The sequence below is a fragment of the Cricetulus griseus genome, chromosome 6 (assembly GCF_003668045.3).
Source record: "Cricetulus griseus strain 17A/GY chromosome 6, alternate assembly CriGri-PICRH-1.0, whole genome shotgun sequence".
NCBI classification, from domain to species: domain Eukaryota; kingdom Metazoa; phylum Chordata; class Mammalia; order Rodentia; family Cricetidae; genus Cricetulus; species Cricetulus griseus.
Genome location: NC_048599.1, coordinates 88,095,274 through 88,114,967, shown reverse-complemented (window position 1 = coordinate 88,114,967; position 19,694 = coordinate 88,095,274). Strand labels below are relative to the sequence as shown.

Below are 19,694 nucleotides of genomic sequence, written 5' to 3'. Positions count from 1 at the left end.
TTCTCTTGTTTTAGTTGAGTTCCCACTGAAACTTGGAAATCCTGGGAAAAGAAAATATGGTTTGTAATTAGTGATTGCTTGAAATTTTGTCTTTCAAGCCACCAAGGGAACATGCCTCTTTTTTTTTTTCATTCATTCTCCCTCCAAACATTTATTGTTAAAAATTATGCAATATGAAGTATTATTTTAAAGTTATTTCATTCATTTGAAGATCCCCCATGGAAGGCCCCACCCTACATGGGGAGCAGAAAGGGGTTAGGATAGGGGGTCGTTGGGGGTCAGGCGTGGAGGGTAGGGAGAGGGAATTCAGATTGACATGTAAAAGAAGCTTGTTTCTAACTTAAATAAAAATGTATTTAGTTCATGTTTTCCCAGTGATGTTTCTCCAGTTTTAGTAAACTCTCCATCCATTTCTCCATCTCAGACAATTTTGGATGTTATTAGGATGAGAATTTCTGTGGCACCTATTTCTTTTCCCACACGATTACTGGATTTCTTTTAACAGACAAAGGTTTTCCAGACACCTAGTCATGATAGCAGATTTAAAGTAAAGCCAGAACAAGGACAGTGTCTTATAGCTTGAGACTCAACATCTTCTATCAATGATGCTTTTTTTTTTTTAATTAGCTTAACATTCACACTCACTGTGTTAAGGATTGGGCATTGGCTTTGTTTGGGAATGTCATTACCTGAATACTTATTCCACAGAATTGTTTTACATGTTTGTAGTTTTATCAGTGTGTATTACATGTATCTTCCATATATCCTGAAGAATTACTTATTCATTTTTGATAAAATGTCTCACTATTCATCTCTGGTTGGCCTGAAACTTATTATGTAAGTTTGTACCAGCACACATAGCTTTCAAATAGAAAATTTAAAGATTGTTCCTTTTTTTATATTTCTCCTGCTTTCTAAGAAATTAGTGTGAGGGCAGTAGTTTCCAATGTGCTTTAAGACATTTTATATATTCAAACAAAATTGCAGTGAGATGTAAGGCCTGGACAATGCTCATACTGACCCATCCTCAATTCTCTGTCATCTTTTGCCTATGGTCTTTTTAAACATATTTCAAAAGTTTAGATAAATTTAGAAATAAAGAATGAATTTTCAGTTTAGTTGTGAATGACACATTTATCAGTACTTTGTGCTATTTCTCTTCAGTGTTTGTCACTGGGATAATACATTTCTGTTTTATTTTTATTGTATGAGTATGAGTGTTTTGCCTGCATCCATATATGGCCTCTACATGTGGGCATTGACATTGACGTCAGAAATCAGAAGAGGGTGTTAGAACCCTAGACTGGATTCACAGAAGATCATGAGTAACCATGTAAGTTCTGGAACTGAACCTGGGACTTCTGCAAAATCAGTAATGTTCTTGGTGGCTAAGCAATCTCTCCAGCTCCAAGAAGACATTAAAATGACTATTTTAATGAAGTCTAGGATAATTTTATCTCATGTTTTTTATGTTTTCTTTGCCATCTATTTCTGCCCCCACTTTCTTTGAGTATTTAGGCAGATTAAGTGTTCCAAAAACATCTTAGCTGTGACCTATTGCTTTTTTTTCTCCTTTTTATATTAGAAAGAAAATTATTTTACATAAGTTCATTAACAGACTCAGAAACTGCCACACAGTGAGCATCCATTTCGAGTTGCGAGTTGACTATATCATCTTCAGTATGACAGAATCACTAATGTGCTATGTCCTATATTTCAAATTGTAGGCAACCTATCTATGATGCTACTTCTTTCTCAGTCCTATGTGTTTTGTGTGTGTATGTAATTATTTTTTTCACCAGATAAAACATTAGAGTCTACAAATTTTATAAAACCCTGCAATCATTCAGGATCACAACTAAATTTATATATACCCTAAATAAATTTATATTTATATAGGCATACACACATACACACACAAACACACACACACACACACACACACACACACACACACATATATATATATATATACATATATATATATCATCTTAATAAATATTCTATCAATGAAACTAGGGGCTTTTTGTTAGAAGCACAAGTAACTTCATTAGGGTAAAGAAGGTCATAAAATTATATTGTATAAAATCATTGTAAAGAAAAATAAACTTTGTCATCTAAAGCAGCTGCTACATCACTGCAGTCATCAAAGGACAGAAACTCAGCATTATCTGCTCTACCATGGCAAGCTTCACCATCACAGGCACTGTAGTAATTCTATCAAGTAGTAGCAATTACATTTAGTAGCTGTGTTTTTTATAACGTACTAATTACACAAATGAAATAATCCCTAACAGAAAACAGCCAACTTTACATAGTATTAAGTCTTACAAATGTCAAATATAATAACATATCCTATTTTTACTGTTATTAAATGGCAATAATTAGAAAAGAACAAATGACCCAGGAAGTCTAAATTTAGGAGAAAGTTGGCACACATCTATAATATGTGGTGAATGAGACAGATCCTCCTAATGCTAACTTGGGCTATATAATAAGATTTTGACTCAGAAAAAAAAGTACACATAAAATAAATGAATATAAAAGAAGAAAGAGAAAACAACAAGAAACACAAACATGAACAAGGCAAAAGAGAAGGGAATGCTATCTAGTGGAGGAGCTTTTAGAAGGCAGAGATTGAAGAAGGATAGAAACATTAATGTGAAATCAATAAAAGTACAAGTCACTGGAACATGTCTTGGGGCCAGCCTTACCAGAATTTACTTGCCATAATCTGGCTCATTTTTTTTTACAGAACTCTAAATGATTCAAATAAACCAACTCAAGAAACTTGATCAAATCCAGATTGAAATGTAAGAATGTACAGAATTGTAAACAAACAGCCTGTATTCTGTATATAGGAAAAGTATCACCTACAGCTAAGTAGACAGGTGTGGAGAACAAAGTGCTCATTCACTTTTGGAGAAAAACATACACATGCATGTTTCCTTCATGAGTCATAGGAATTTTGTTAGCCTAAACTATATTTTTATGTTGATTTAACAATGGTGGTACATTTTACAACTTTAACACAGAGTTTGGGGTGTAGAGCAAATTTATCTGTATTTTCAAATTCTTGATCTGTTGTTCTTTGAAATTGGGCAACTATAAATCATCATTCCTAGAAATTTTTAGAAGTTTCAAAATCATAAATGTTTTGAAATACATTTCTAACAGTCTTTAGACCCTATTATTTGGATAACAGATTCATCTCTAAAAAATAAAATATGCTAATTCAGTAATCCTACAGAGAACTATAGCCTACATGAATATTCAAACATTGAAAAACATAGTTTAAAATTCTGATCTCCTAGTAAGCAAGCTACCTGTTATGGAATCACATATAAGCACTGTCCAACTTTGCTGTCCATGAACATGTGAGTATATAATTAAAACATGGAACAAACATAAAAAGGAATATTATTTGGTGCTAAAGAAAATTGAAACTACAAATTTACAAGAAAATGTTTAGACCTAAAATATATATTAAGTGAGACCACCCAATCTCAGAAAGGAATTAACTGTATGTTCTCTCTCATGAAATATTCATCCAAACAATAAACTGAATATTATGCATTCTTCCTGAAGGTTTTTCCAAAAAGAATGTATAAAGGTTCTCAGATTAGTTCCATGTAATGTGTAATGATTTTATTTTTTCTTTCTTTTTGTAATTTTGTTTTGTAATTTTAAAACTTGCTTCACATAAAACAAGCTTGTTCACAGTGGTCCAGCATCATTGAAATGTTTACAGAATTCAGTTTTCTTGAGTGTGTGGGAAAACTTTAAGATCTGAACTTACCCAGTTAACGAAGTCTACCTAGTCAAGTTCATAATCATAAATATTTGAACAAAATATTTAAAACTTTTTATGATTTTTCTGGGTCTTATAGAGGAATAACCTACCTAGGTCACTAGGGAATCTATGTTCTCTCTAATTAAGAACAATTGCTAAAGCATTATCCAAATAGAGACTTACCAATTCATCTCATGCCCCTTTTCTATTTCTGCTGATTGTATTTGGTAAAATGATTTTACCTTGGCTAGAGGAATGTCATGAATTTATATTCTCCTGCTGTGTCTGGACAGGACAACAAGAGCATGGCATACTCACATGAGATGCAAACTTGATGCATCCAGGTGGATCTCTTGAGTATTGCTACACACTGATGTAGATAGTAATTCAGAATTTAAAGATTTGCATTCACCAACTCTAATAATAGCTTGTTCTCTGGGGGTAGAGGTAGGGTAGGGTGTAGAGAGTGTTGTTGAGGACTTCCCTGGGGCAAAAACAATACACTTGTCCCCAGCAGAAGACCAAATCTTCTTTAAAAAATTTACTGCATTTTTTGCCTTTTTATGATTTGAAAACTAAATGCCAGATATCATCAAATTTATAGGAATTAGAATACATGAATTTCTAGCAGAATGAATCCAAGTTAATCTATTGATTCAATTTCCCAAACAATAGTCGTATTGAGACCGGAAAATTCCTCCCAGAATCAGAAAAACAACTCACCTATGTTCAAATTATTCTGGAATTATTCCCAATTTCTATCACATGCATATTGAAGTAATGGTTTACTGTGGTTAAATCGTCAGTTATTTTAAATCCAAGTCACACTCTGTGTAGCTAGCATGGTTCATTTCCAACAACCCTAGACTTTTCCTTATTATTCCACAGTGTAACACACCCCCACCTGATACCATGTCAAGACACCATGACTATGACAAAGCTTTTAAATAAGTTTCCTCTTTATTCATGAGACTTTAGTTTTGAAATAGACAAATTATATCCATGTAGAAAACACAGCCATAAATCCCTGTATCTTTAGCAAGTGGCTTTCAGACTTTGCATCTGTACTGTTCACTATCCAACCCTGATGTTTACTGGCATCTCAATATCCTCCCACGTACACCATAAATTCTTCTGTTATATGATTTTTTTCATTTCCTAGCTGTGTCTGCTACACACACACACACACACACACACACACACACACACACACACACACACACACACCTGCACACCTGTATACCAGAAACAACAACTTAACATTCTTTCTGGGAAGGATTCTCAGAGTGGTTTATCAGCAATCATAAATTGAACATATAACTAACAAGAACTCATAAATTGAACATATAACTAACAAGAACTACAAGGAAATGTACTGACACACACAATTGTTTTATGAGAGGGATGCTTGCTTTCAGCTGTAAATTTATGACATAAAGTATAAGAATAAAGAAGTGTCAATTAAAAGTTCACTGTTACCCTTAAAAAATGATAACACAGCCTTGCAATCCTAGCACTTGGGTGGTGAAAATAGGAAGATTGAAGAAAAGCTAACTTCTGCTACATAATTTAAGGTTACTCAGAGTTCCAAGAAACTTTATCTTCAAAACTTGTACACTAAGTCCAAATGTCTGAGCATAGAAGGATTATAGGTATGGCCATTTCTTTTTTTGTGGTTTTTTGTTTTTCTTTCATTGTTTTTGTTGTTGTTTGTTTGTTTTGGGGGTATTTTTTGAGACAAGGTTTCTCGTACAACCTTGTCTGTCCTGAAACTCCCTTTGTAGATCAGGCTGACCTTGAACCCTCTGCCTCCCAAGTGCTGGGATTAAAGGTGAGTGCCACATTACCCAGCTCAGCCATTTTCATAAAACTTTCTAAAATGAAAAGTGGGAAATAAATCATGATAATGGAAGTAAATATCTCAGCATTATAAAATGTGAATATACTATCAACTTTGCTAATAACTGTCTTTATTTGAATCTTATCCTTACATTTTAAAAATATAATTTGTGGAAGCAAAGAATAGAATGTTGGCTTCTAAAAACTTCAATGAGTAAAGTAAGCTGGAAAGGAAGAGATAAATGATATTGGATAAAAGATACAAAGTTAGACAGAGGGCTTGTATTCCCATGATCTGTTCTACTGTGTGGTGATGACATTTCTTATCACCACAGATTTTAGGATGGTAGATTTTTAATAAAAGTGCTCATCCTTATGGTTCATAATGTCACATGATTCATCATCAACACTGACTGTCTCTGTTTTGCTCTGAAAAAAAAAAGAAAATTAAACTCTGCTTTGTTTCAACTGAGAATTTTGAGTGTCTAACCCATGTCATGTGTCTCCAGGTTCACCAGGGATTCAGTGCAACACTAAATTCAAAACTCAAAACAATGTAACATCTTTGTTTAAGGTCATTTCTATAATCCCTAAAATTCTCTGGCATGTTGTGGCATGGGTGAGAGAAAGAGCAACAAATTCCCACACTCCACCCACCACCCCTCGACTCATCACCTGTGTCAGGTGGGAGACATGGCACTGAGGTCATGAAAGCAGGAGAGCTATCTCTGCCTCTCACCAGCTGGAGCATTCTGGAGAGTGGCCCCTTCATTTCACCTGGCAACATAGTAGAGCTGGCCCTAGTGGTGAAGGTGTTGGTGTGTTGGCCCTAAGGAAATGAAAGCAGGAGAGGTGATTTGAAGAGGTTTAAAGAAAAATCAAAATGTCAGGTGTTTTAATATTGGTAAACAAGGTCACTTTAAAAGGGATTGTAAATAGTGCCTTCCTAGAAACAATATTTTTTTCTAAGCACTATTTTAACAAGAATGCCATTCCCTTCTGGATTATGCAAAAAGTATGGTAAAGGTAGGCACTGGACTAATGAATGCAAGTCAACAAGGGGTATTCAAGGTAACACTTTGTAGTCAGGAACTCCTTGAGGGACCTTTTTCAGGATCCTATGCCAAAGTCAGTTCAGTAGTTTCCTATCAACATGGAGGGAATTCCTTCCCAGAGCAATTAAAGAACCTATTGTCTATTGCAAGAAACCATGCTGCTGTGGATGATAGAACAGCCATAGATGATAAACCAAAAATTTCAGGTGAAACTATATATCAAAATTTATAAAGATTAGATTAGATTATGAAGCTCCCCAAAATTAGGGTTGGGGAAAGGTTTCATTTTTGTCTTTTCAAGAGAATAAAAAACAACCATCGAGCTGAAATCTGGAACTTAGTTGAAGAGAGGGAAGAATGAAGAACGAAGGGGTCTGTGGTTGGAGAAACCCACAGAAACAGTTGGCCTGAAAAAGGGAAAGCATATCGACCCCAGATGCTCTTTGGGAGGCCAGTACAGGACTAATCCAGCCCCCTGATCATGGATGCCAATGGGGAGGCCCCTGCACTCCTGGGAGCCTCCGGAGGTGGACTGGCGTTTTGCCCTGGTGTGTGGGGGGGACTTCAGAGCCCATCCCACTTGAAGGGATTCGCTCTGTCTCTGAACACATGGGGAGGGGCCTAGGCCCAGCACAGGAAGATTTGGTGGACTTGGTGGAGCCCCGGTTGGGGGCCCTACCCTGCCTGGGGAGTGGCAGGGTGGATGGGGTGGGGGTAGGTTGGAGGTGGGGGAGAAGGAATGGGGGTGAGGGGAGGGAGAGGGAGAGGGGAAGTACATGTGAAACAAGCATGTTTAATAATAATAATAATAATAATAATAATAAGTGAAAAAAAAAACAAAAAAAACAAAAAACCCTTTGGACAAATAAGCATCCAAAGAAGAAAGAAGTATTAACCAGAAAAAAAAATTACTGAGAAAAGAAATAATCTGACCTAATCTCTGAAGTCTCCAAAAAGATGATGGGCTGCCACAATGACAATCCCACTAGGACTATGATAACCCAATTAAGCTGAACAACAACTGAAGATCCATTGTGGACTACAATCTGGTCAGAATTTTGAGATGGCTAGCTGATATGATCCAACCTCACAGACACTGCTCAGAACAATTTTGTGGTGGCTAGCTGAGGTTACCCGCCTCACAGACTACTCTAGCCAGGACTTGAGACAAGCATCTTTCCTATTATGTAGAGACTGGACAACACACGATACAGCTACTTCTCCCAGTACGTGACAATTAACCCAAATTTTTCTATACAGGATCCTCGAAAGTTGTTTTTGCCACCCTCCCCCCCACCCACCCCCCACCCCCCCGCGCGCCCATATCAGGAAGTAAATTTAAGAGACAGGGTGGATGGTTTTTGTTTAGGGGCATTGCTTATAAGTTGATAATGGTAATGGTCAGGAAGAAAAATTAAAGAAGAAATTAGATTCAAGGTTCTTGTTTTGAAAAGGAAAAAGGGAGATACAGATATGATAGGATAAAGGGGTATGATATTAAAAATACTCTGAAAAGAAAAAAAGGGAAGATATAGATATGATAAAATAAAAAATATAGATTATTGAATCTACTTTATAAAAGAAACTACTAGTGTTAAATATTTTATATTGGATTGGACTTTTGTGTATTTTCTACAAATTTTGTTTATTGATACAAATTTGAGATTAATTTTGTTAAGACATCCTGCATATACATTTCTAATATTTTTCAATATATAGGTATAGGTACACTCCATTGTTAAATGGAGTGTACCTATACACTCCATTTAACAATGTAACACAAATATCTAGTCCTTGAATGTTATTATTACCAACTATATAGTATAGTAAAGAAATGCAGGTTAGTAACTAGTTACCTATTACAATTGAATTTGTGGTCATATTAGTTATATTTACAAGGCCAAACAGAGATATATTATAAATAGACAGGTTGCCTTCAAACACTTAAAAGATCTACAGAATATAACATTTAGGATGTTTTAATAATATAGGTTCTTTTTTATGACAATGAGACATGTCTTCTCCTGGCAACATCACACTACATCAGAGATGATGGGCATTGAAGAAACTCCACATGGAGTTTACTGTCTTTGTGGCAAAAGAAAGCTACAGCAAGTAACAGATTCTAGAATGTAATGTATGTCTCTTTTACTTAAGAAAATTTCTTCAGATTATAGGAATATATCCTTTCACTTAGGTAATTGATTTCAATTGTATTTTTATTATATTATTTGTATGAAAATTCTGAATGTTAAAAATTAGATTATATTTTGATGCCTTAAATATATTTCAACCAATATAATTTTATTAATTGTAATGATAAGAGAATACAATAAAAGATTCTATCAGGAAGAAGATAATACAATAAAATCTTACTTGTTAAAATACATTTAAAGGCTCCAGGTAGGGACTTTGGCAGTTCCTTGTCTGATAATAGAATGTGAGGGCTGTTTTCTATCCAAATTTTATCTTTTTTTATTGTTTCAAATTTGTTCATATATTAAACATATATATATATATATATATATATATGTTTCTCTCTTTTTTTTTCCTTACATGTTATTTGTGATATATAATGACCTCCAATGTAACATTTCATGGGATTTCTGAGTGTGCAAATGAGTGTGTCTTGAACTCCTTTCCTTCTTTTTGTTTTGTCCTATTCTGATATTTCAGTTTTTGTTTTATTTTGTTATTTTGAAGTTTATTTCATCTTTATCTTTTAGAAGCATGCTTGTTTTCCAATGAGGTATATTCAGGTGGGAAGGGAGGAAGGGAGGTACTGGGAGTAGTATAGAAGGGGGAACCTATAACTGGGATATATTATGTGAGGAAAAAAAACCTATTTTCAATAAAAAGAAAAACCTGATTTATATGAGATACAGAAATAGTAAATACAAGCAATAAAAGAGGAAGGCAAGGAAAGCTAAAAATGGCAAAGTTAAATCCAGAAGAGAGAAATGCAAAAAATGGTAGCATTTTGGGGGGTGATGTAAAAGAGCAGGGAATTACAACCAATGAAGAAAATAGAAGCAACTAAAATGCTCTCAGTGATGAGAATATTGTGCAGAAGTTATGAAAGAAGAAATAAAAAATAATGATGACTTAATATTTTTAATTAAAGCAAAAATATATTTAAAATATGGTAGTCAAGGACCAAAACAAAATTCAAATTAATAAAAGTTTAAAAACTTAGGGAACCTCTAATGATAAATGAAAATTTAACTCCTTAAATCAGGAGTGCATGATCCCCTGCTCTCAGAGAAGGAGAGGTGACTATCCATCACTGCTGTTAGCATTCCTTTCCTAACTGCTGGTTATAAAGGTGCCCTGATAGTTATAAATATTCCCCAGCCCAGGGGATAATTGACAGACCCGGTAACACCCCGCCCAAGCCCATACCCTGTCTTATCTCAGTCAAATGTGTCTCCCTTCAAATGTGTAGTTACTGCCTAACTCTGTACTTTGTAGGACCTTAAGAAACCATGAAAACTCTGTAATTTGTTACAGAGTTACTGTAGTTACTGAAGGACCCCAGCATAAGATGTTTTCTTTGCAGATACATAAGAATCTGAACTTATGACCTTAACAAGAAAGGGCCTTTAGGGTTGAGGAATTCCACCCTGACAAATGGAATGAGCCAATCAGAACAGTTACCATCTCACACCCCAGACCCCATCTGTTTGCAGTTTTTGCCTTTAAGAAGTCCCTAGGCTCCAGCTCTTGGTCCAGCTCTTCTGCTCCTAGTTGGGCCCCAGGGCCGGTTACTGAATAATATAGCCTCTTGCTGGTTGCATCAAGTTCTCGCCTCTGCCTGGTGACTGGGGTGTTCACCCTGGAGTCCCACCCTGTGGGGGTCTTTCAGTAGAAGGGAGAGATGTGTTTTGAAGGCTGTCACAAAGCCATGGGTTTGACCCCTGCAGAGCACAAGAAACAAAGTGGAGCACCCTTATAAACCTAGCAAACAACTTGGAAACATCCTAGATGCCCCTCAGCTGAAGAATGCAGAGAAAATGTGGTACATTCACACAATGGAATACTACTCAGCAGAAAAAACATTGGAATCTTGAAATATACTGGCAAATGGATGGAACTAGAGGAAACCATTCTGAGTGAGGTAACCCAGTCACAAAAAGACAAACATGGTATGTACTCACTCATATGTGGATTTTAGACATAGAACAAAGGATTACCAGCCTACAATCCACATTGCCAGAAAAGCTAGTAAACAAGGAGGGCCCTAAGAGAGACAAACATGGTCCCCTGGAGAAGGGGAAAGGGACAAGCTCTCTAAACAAATTGGGAACATTCGGGAGGGGAGAAAGCTAGGAGAATGAGGAGGTAGGGGGAGGGGACTAGGAGGATGAGGAGAGAAGAGGAGGGGTGAGGAGGACATGAGGGAGCAGAAAGGATGAGTCAGGAGAAGAATAGAAGAAACAAAAAAAGGAGGGAGACATTTTAGGTTTAAAGAGAAATCAGGCACTATGGAAATGTCTGGAGAACCAGCTAACAATCTAAGCAACAGAGGAGAGGCTACCTTAAATGCCTTCCCCAGATAATGAGATTGATGACTGACTTATATGACATCATAGTGTATTCTTCCAGCAGGTGGTGGAAGTAGAAGCAGACACCCACAACTAATCACTGAACAGAAATGGAATCCAGTTGAAGAGAAGGAGGATTGATGAGCAAAGGGGTCCAGACCAGGCTGGTGAAACAGCTGACCAGAACAAGTGGGTACTCTTGGTCCCCAGACTGATAGCTGGGAAACCAGCATGGGACTGATCCAGACCCTAGGAACATGGGTGTCAGTGAGGAGACGTCAGAAATCTATGGGGCCTTTTGTATGTATCAGTATGTATCCCTAGCTTAGGAATGGACTTTGGGAGCCCATTTCACATAAAGGGATACTCCCTCAGCTTAGACAAATGGGGGAGGGCCTAGGCCCTATCCCAAAGGATATGACAGACTCTGAAGACCCCTCCATGGAAGACCTCACTCTCCCTGGGAGCAGAAATGGTATGGGATATGTAGGTTGTTAGTGGGGGGCAGGGGAGGAGGGGAGAGAGAGGGAACTGGGATTGACATATAAAACGATGTTGTTTCTAATTTAAATTAAAAAATGGAGGAAAAGATCAGATCACATACCTCTGACACATAGTGTCACATTACCATTCCAATACACAAGAAATGGAGCATAGCAAGGAAATACTGGACCACAGCAAGCCCAAAAACTAACTAGCAAACTCCAAACTAACCACCTCTGATGTAAAAACATTCTTCAGGTCTCTAATTCTGTTCAGACTTGCTTATTGCACTACAGTTCTTTCTCTTAGGTGGGTTCCACTCTCTGTTAACTGCTCTCCTTGGCAGGTGTCCCATGACTCTGGCATCTCTAACACCTTGGGTTCCATAAGACAATCCAGGCTTCAACTTCACAGCTTCACAAAAAAGACAATGACTTTTCCACTAGGCCTCTATTCAGGGACATCCCTGGCTTTAGCAGCTTTCTTTAGGCATGATGGTAAACCTCATACCCCATTTTTTTCTGTCTTTAACTGTAAAGCCAGAACCACATGCCTGAACCTGCCAAGTTCTGCTGCTTACTGGGGCTGGGACATAGCTCTCTTGTTTAATTTCATATCCACCAGTTTTCTGTTTTTCTTTACTGCCTAAACATGGCTGTCATTGAATTTGCTCTTTAGATCAGGCTGACCTCAAACTCAGAGATCCTTGAGCCTCTGACTTCCCAGTGCTTGGTATCACTATACCCAGCTCTAAATTTGTCTTTAATTCCTTCCAAAATTGGATCTTGCCCTCAGGTCACCACTCCCTTTATTCCATTTCTTAATCTGTCTATCTCATTGAACAAGGAATTTAGCTCCATTCTGCTTTCTGGTGCTCCTTTTCTCCTCAAACTATACTTTTTGTAATTTACTATGGTCAGCTTGTTACTTTTCTTTATAAATCTACATTAGAATTACTGCTAATACCCTCATGACAGAGTCTATACTAGGCTCTTTTGAAATTTCTTCTGCCAATGAAATTAATCCAAAACTCTTCACTTTACCCGCAGGCAGACTGTTCAGACAAGGGCAAAAATCAACCACTTCCTTCACCAAAATATCACAGGAATGATTTCTAGGAAACACTAGAATTCTTCTCTGAAAAGTCTTGAGTCAGCTCCCAATATTTCAAATAATTTTCAGCACCGTTATCTTCCATGCTCCTACTAGTATGCTCCATTAAATAGTGCTTAAAGCATTCCACTGCTTTTCTAATCCAAAGTACCAAAGTCTATATTAGTCCAAACAAAAGCATGGTCAGGTCTATCACAGAAATACCCTACTCCTGATATCAATTTCTGTCTCAGGGTTTCTATAGCTGTGAAAAGACACCATTTAATTGAGGTGACAGCTTACAGTTTCAGAGATTCAGTCTATTATGATCATGATGGGGAACATAGTAGTGTATGGCAGACATGATGCTGGCTACTTCTTCACCAGAAGGCAGCAAGAAGTCAAATGACTGTCACACTCAGTGAAGCTTGAGAAAAGAGACTTCAAAGCATGCCTCATAGTGACATACTTTCTCCAACAAAGCCACACCTCCTAATAGTGCCTCTCCCTTTGGGGGCCATTTTATTTCAAACCACCATCACAGCAGTGAATACTGGAAAGAGGCAGGTAAGGAGTAGGTTGCTGAAGGGAGTTAGTAAGATAAGATATGGTATGGAGAAAGTAACCATGTGTGTTGTATGAGTGTGGCAGTGTGTGTGTGTGTGTGTGTGTGTGTGTGTGTTTGTGCTAGGAATCACATTAATGGAGATCAACTGGAAAAATGTAGGAGTCAACTCTTTCTTTCCACCATGAGTCCTGGGGATCCCGCTTACCTCTTCAGGCTTGACCTCAGTGCCATTGACAGCTAAGCTATTTCACTGACCTCACTGTGGCCTTATCTCAGAAGTAGTGAAAGTAAATGGTCCAAACATCTAAATATCTTCCTCACTTGTGGGAGGAGAATAATAATAGAAGGTTGAGGGCACTGTGTCCACCCACAGCTAATCAGGTGAAACCACAGACCAACTCTGAGGGTCATATTTGCTACAATTGAAATGTTTATTTCTTAGAACACTTCACAGTATGTCTGTGAACAAATCACTTGTAGTCTGTGAAGCATATTGAAAATGGAGGGCTTTAATAAGTTTTCTGTTTGTTTTTTGATGTATGGTTTGGACATAGAAAAAGAACAATGATTGCGTGTTTTTCAAAATTAAAAATGATTTTAGAACAGTGTTTCTCAACCTTTGTGTCAGGACCTCTCCAGGGAGTCAAGCAACACTTTCCTAATGGTTGTCTAAGACCATCACAAGACACATACATTTGCATTATGATTCATAACAGTAGCAAGTTACAGGTATGAATTAGCAACGAAAATAATTTATGTTTGAGGGTTACCACAACATAAGGAATGATATTAAAGGGTCACAGCATTTGAAAGATTGAAAATCACTGTTTTAGAATATTAACTGTTACAGATTGAGAAAGATCAATTACTTAATTCTTTAGCTCACAGCTATATTTTTAAAAATCTTTAATAACTGTAACTGTCCTGAAGCTAGGAGTAAGTGAAATGCTTACAATAGTAAATTGAAAATACAAACAGAGTACGAGGATATTGAGGAGTAATGTTTGGCTCAGAGCACTGAAGCTATGGCCGGGAAAATTATTACTCTATATATCTTTATTTTCAAGAGCATGGATTTTGTTTCATATATAATAACTAATTTAACTAATTAAATCTTCTAACGATGTATTTCCTGTTTAAGGGATTTTTGTGTTTTGTTTCTTTGCTTTTTCTTCTGAAGTTTCAGGTTGGCTTTGTTCCAGTGTAATCCCACACTCTTGGGAAAACTCTGATCACTGTAACAATGGATGGGAATTTACTTGTAAAAGTTAGTCAGTGGAGACAAAACCTCAAAAGGATGCACATAGAATGATGCAAGAATGCCCATCTTGAAAATATGAACCATTTGAAAGGTGCCTACTGAGTTCTTTTACCCTTCAACATTACTTCACAGGCCACATAGTATTGATCATTTTTTTAAAATGTGATTTGGAGATTGTGTACAAACTAACCTCAAAATACCAGCAAATGGTAGGCATGGAAACATGAATGAATTTGTGAAAACATGCTGGCTGCTTTTCCAGGAGCTTTTCCTATGTAGAGAACAATTAAACCCCTTCCCTATCACAGTCATTTCCTAGTTAGCCCTATGGACACAACAAGCATCTTTGTTTAATCTTTCTTTGAAATTGTTGGAAACTACATTTCTGTCAAGATTGATTCCCCATGGATGACTGGTTTGTCAAATTCTCTTCTGAGTCCTTGCTCTGCTTCAGAGGCATCCACATGGGACCATGTTTCTGGACCTGAATCTTTTTGGTCATTTTGATGTGGGATTAGACATCTTACTTGCACAATATTTGTGCTTTATTTAGGGGGATCAATAGGTAAATGGCTTTTCAAGGCTGTATAACTGTCATCAAATTGAAATTTTAGAATGTTATAAAAAATGAGTAGTAAACTTGATATGATTACTCACAGATATTATTGATAATTGTCTTTTAAATTAATTAATCTTTGTTTCATTTGTGTGCACAATGATGGTGTTAGGATGAAAAGCCCTGAACTACCAACTGGTTTTAGTTTAATTTTCATTAATGTAATTAGGCATCAACATTTAATCTGCTAAAAGTATATGATAGCAAGGTTTCAGTGATGAATATTGACTTTGGATATAAAATGTGTAAGACTGAAATGGAAAAGATGAAGGCGGTAAGTAGGTATTGAGAACGGATGCCAAATCACTGCCAGTTAGGCTCTGCTCATGGTGCTTTCATTCCTGGAGATAGAATTCATGTTAGCCATGCTAGTGCCTTGTGATTCAGTTTAATTTTATGTGTTGAATTAAATTATTTAAATCATTGTTTGTTGCATAGCAACAGAAAATTGACAAAAATAATAAATTTGTTATCCTTAACCCTCCTCATATAAAGATAGAAATCTACATAAATTTTAAAAAGAAAATCAAAATAATTGAATTATGGCTAATATGAAATCAGTGAAAGAGAATTAAATGATGCCAAGGATGATGGTGATGAAGGAAGCAGTGAGGAAGAGAGGAATAAAGGAGGGGTGTTTATCAACTTGCTAGTAGAGGGCATAAACAGAGGCATGAGTAGTTTGAGAAGCTTAGAGAAATAATCATGGTGAATTACTGAACAGTAGTCTACAAACATATTATCATGTTTTGTTTCCTTTGTAGTCCTCTAAAGTATTACAAGGTAAGACAGAAATTTTTAGTGGAATTGAGGAGTGGGATATTTAATAACTAGTTTTGTAAACATGATCACATATACACCAAAGGAGGTTAATCCAGTTTTGTTGTTATTGTTGTTGTTGTTGTTTTTGGTTTGTTGTTGTTGTTGTTGTTGTTTTTCGAGACAGAATTTCTCTGTGGCTTTTGAGGCTGTCCTGGAACTAGCTCTTGTAGACCAGGCTGGCCTCGAACTCACAGAGATCCGCCTGCCTCTGCCGCCGGAATGCTGGGATTAAAGTCTTGTGCCAAAAAAGCCCGGCCTCAGCCCCAGTTTTATAAGTCTACTAAGTTTTATTCACAGAAATTGACAAGGAGACAAAGACTGTTCTTATTCACATAGAAATTTGAGTTTATTTTTTTGTGTTTTTTTTTTGGAGATAATAGTTACTTATACACTTAGTCTGTGCTGTAAACTGTGATGGCCAGATATCTCTCATACTTTTCATAAGAATAAAAACCAGGTATCATGAATATACTAATGTTTATCAGTTCCTGACATGTTGGTTTCTATTAACATAAGCATAACATAACATATCTTTATTTCTATAGGACTGTGGGTCCAGGAGCTATTAACTTTCTCCAAACATTCAGTGGAATTTTTAATAAATTATATAAAGTTATATTAAGAAATTACAATATTTTACAAGTGTTTCTTATATTTATTGAAAAATGAATGTCAGCATCCTCAGTTCAAGGTGGTTAAAAGAGAAACTGAATGAATATCTTATACATACGTGTGTGTGTAATAAAATAGACATTAAAAGTGTGAGATATAAACAAAAGATTCAGCCACTATTGTACTAAATTGATTATTACTTATATCCATGCTTTTACCTACTAATGATCAAGGTTTTCCCAAGGCTGTTAATCATATGAATAGGAATCCTAGGAATATGTACAAGCTAACATGGTGAATCAAGTTTCCTAGGTTTTCCAAATAGACTACCAGAACAGAAAGCAAAAAATGTATCTGTGAAAGATTCCTTGAAATGGGATTAATAGAAATAAAAGGTATGGGATTTTGCTGGAATTAGTTGGTTTCTACAGTCCTAGTTGATGGCATTCACAGGGGGGGAATGATGTCCAGTGTGACCAGGGATTATTCATTAAAAATAACATTCTTAAAAGACAAAAAGTCCAAACCAAAATATGGGTTTTTAAAATTTAATTTATATTTTTATTTTTGAGAGATGGAGGGTAGGGAGGAAAGGGGAGGGGAGTTATTTGTGCAGGGGGAGGGTAGGATCTGGGAGAAGCTAGGCAAGGGGAAAATATGATCAAAATACGTTGTATGAAAGAATTAAATAAAAATAATTTACAAAAATCAAACAAAAACAAACTTTTTTTTCAGATCCCCCAGTTCAGAGTTCCAGGCTTTCACCAGCATACGGAAAATCCAAACAATGTGACTGAGTTTATTCTTTTGGGAATTACAAAAAATCCAGAGCTGAGGAAGCTATTCTCTGCTTTGTTTCTAATCATGTATATAGCCACAGTGTTGGGAAATCTACTCATCATAATAACGATAACTAGAAGCCACAGTCTGAGGTCACCCATGTATTCCTTCCTCACTTCTCTGTCTCTCCTAGATGTCACCTATTCATCTGTCACTACTCCCAAGTTGATTGTGGATGGCCTTTTTAACAGAACGACCATCTCCTTTGAAGGCTGTATGACCCAACTCTTTGCAGACCATTTCTTAGGTGGTGCAGGGATCATCCTTCTCATTGTGATGGCCTATGATCGCTACATAGCCATCTGTAAGCCCCTACATTACATGACTATCATGACTCCTAAAATGTGCTGCCTGATGGTAGGAGGGGCTTGTGTGGGAGGATCCATGCATGCAACCATTCAACTTCTCTTTATGTATCAAATACCATTCTGTGGACCCAGTGTCATTGACCATTTTATGTGTGACTTGTTTCCATTGTTGCAAATGGCTTGCATGGACACACAGATTCTGGGTCTCTTGGTCATTCTCAACAGTGGGGTAATGTGTGTGACAATTTTCCTTATTCTCACGGCTTCATACATAGTCATCCTGTTCTCCCTGAAGTCTTGCAGCTCCGAAGGAAGGCGCAAAGCCCTCTCCACATGTAGTTCTCACTTCACAGTGGTTGTGCTGTTCTTTGTACCTTGTATCTACTTGTATGTGAGGCCTGTGGTCACTTACCCCATAGATAAGGCAATGGCTGTGTCTGCTATCATTGTTGAACCAATGTTAAACCCTTTGATCTACACCTTGAGGAATGCAGAAGTGAAAAATGAACTGAGGAAATTGTGGAAGAAACGGGGGCCTCAAGTGGTATAGCCTGATATGATAAGGACTGAATACTTTCTACAAAGCTGGGAAGAGTTGTCTTTAGGAGTACTATGATTCCACTTGAAATATAGTAGTGAGAGATTTTATTTAAGTGTATGGAACTTATCTAAGATACCATGGTGGTCTGTCTATGCATGTCAGAGTATAGTTTCTTGACACAAGCAGTCTAGTTTCTTGACACAAGTATATTTTATTTGACATAGTCCTCAGATTTTTCTAGTCATACATTTAAAAACTGTGCATTTTAACAATGTGAACTCCAAATTTAGAGTCATTTCTTTTATGTTAGCTAGAAAAATATATTCCAAAAGATTTGACTAACTTTCTATATGGTTTTTCAAGATACATTCCTACTTGAAACCAAAAGAAAAATAATCCTTAACTTTATCTGATCATTGCCTTCACTTAATCTTTACTCCTACAGCCACATTGTACCCTGAGGATTTATGATCAGAATTTATAATTTAGAACTATTTCTCAGAGGTTGGGATGATAAAGTACTAGCCATGAAATCACAAGGACCTGATTTTTACTCCACAACCCCAGCAAATATCTGGGCATGGGTCTTGTTTTTGTATTTCCAGAGTTTTTGAGATCACAACAGGCCAGGCAGAGACTTTCAACTTGCTTGTTAACTAGCCTAGCAAAATCGGTGAATAATAGGCTAGGAAGAGACATTCATTCTAAACCTTACACACACACACACACACACACACACACACACACACACACTTGGTTTTTATATTGTCTTTGTTCTAATTATAATTCTTGTCACGGCAGAAATTATATTATTCTTTCATGTCTTTTATCACCAATACAATACTCTAATATGTACTCAATAAATATTTTAAAAGCTATAAATAAAAATCATTTAAACTTACCAGATTAAATGTTTGTAAATAAACCTGCAAGTTAGAGAAAATGGGTACTTAATGCTCTTTAGGAGTCAAAATCCTCCCAATTTGAATGCTTCCAGGTATACTTTTGGGGAAATGTCAGTTTAATAGAGTATTGTCCTGATACAGAGGCTATCATACTATCACAATTCTTATCTACTTCTGTCACTATTTAGAGAAAAAAAAAAAACTGGTATACTATCAGAATCAGGCACATCATCTCCATTTGCAATTATATAGACAAGAACAGTTCTGACTGTTCATAATGAAATCATAAATGATCTATTAGTTTCCAAAAATGTCTTCTTCAGTGTGATCCTTAGATCTAATGAATTAATACAAAATAGTTTATTTCTCAAATATACCATTTACCACAAGGAATATGTTCCACATGTTTAACACT

At 36.4% G+C, this 19,694-nt stretch overlaps 1 protein-coding gene across 1 annotated transcript; it reads left to right on the top strand.

The window, feature by feature from the left end:
* The first annotated feature begins 15,468 nt into the window (after positions 1–15,468).
* On the top strand, positions 15,469–18,383 carry LOC113836341 (olfactory receptor 4C6-like). The gene is made up of 2 exons (XM_027420920.1): positions 15,469–15,525; positions 17,421–18,383. The coding sequence occupies exons 1-2, from the start codon at positions 15,469–15,471 to the stop codon at positions 18,381–18,383; spliced, it is 1,020 nt and encodes a 339-aa protein (XP_027276721.1).
* The last annotated feature ends 1,311 nt before the right edge of the window (positions 18,384–19,694 follow it).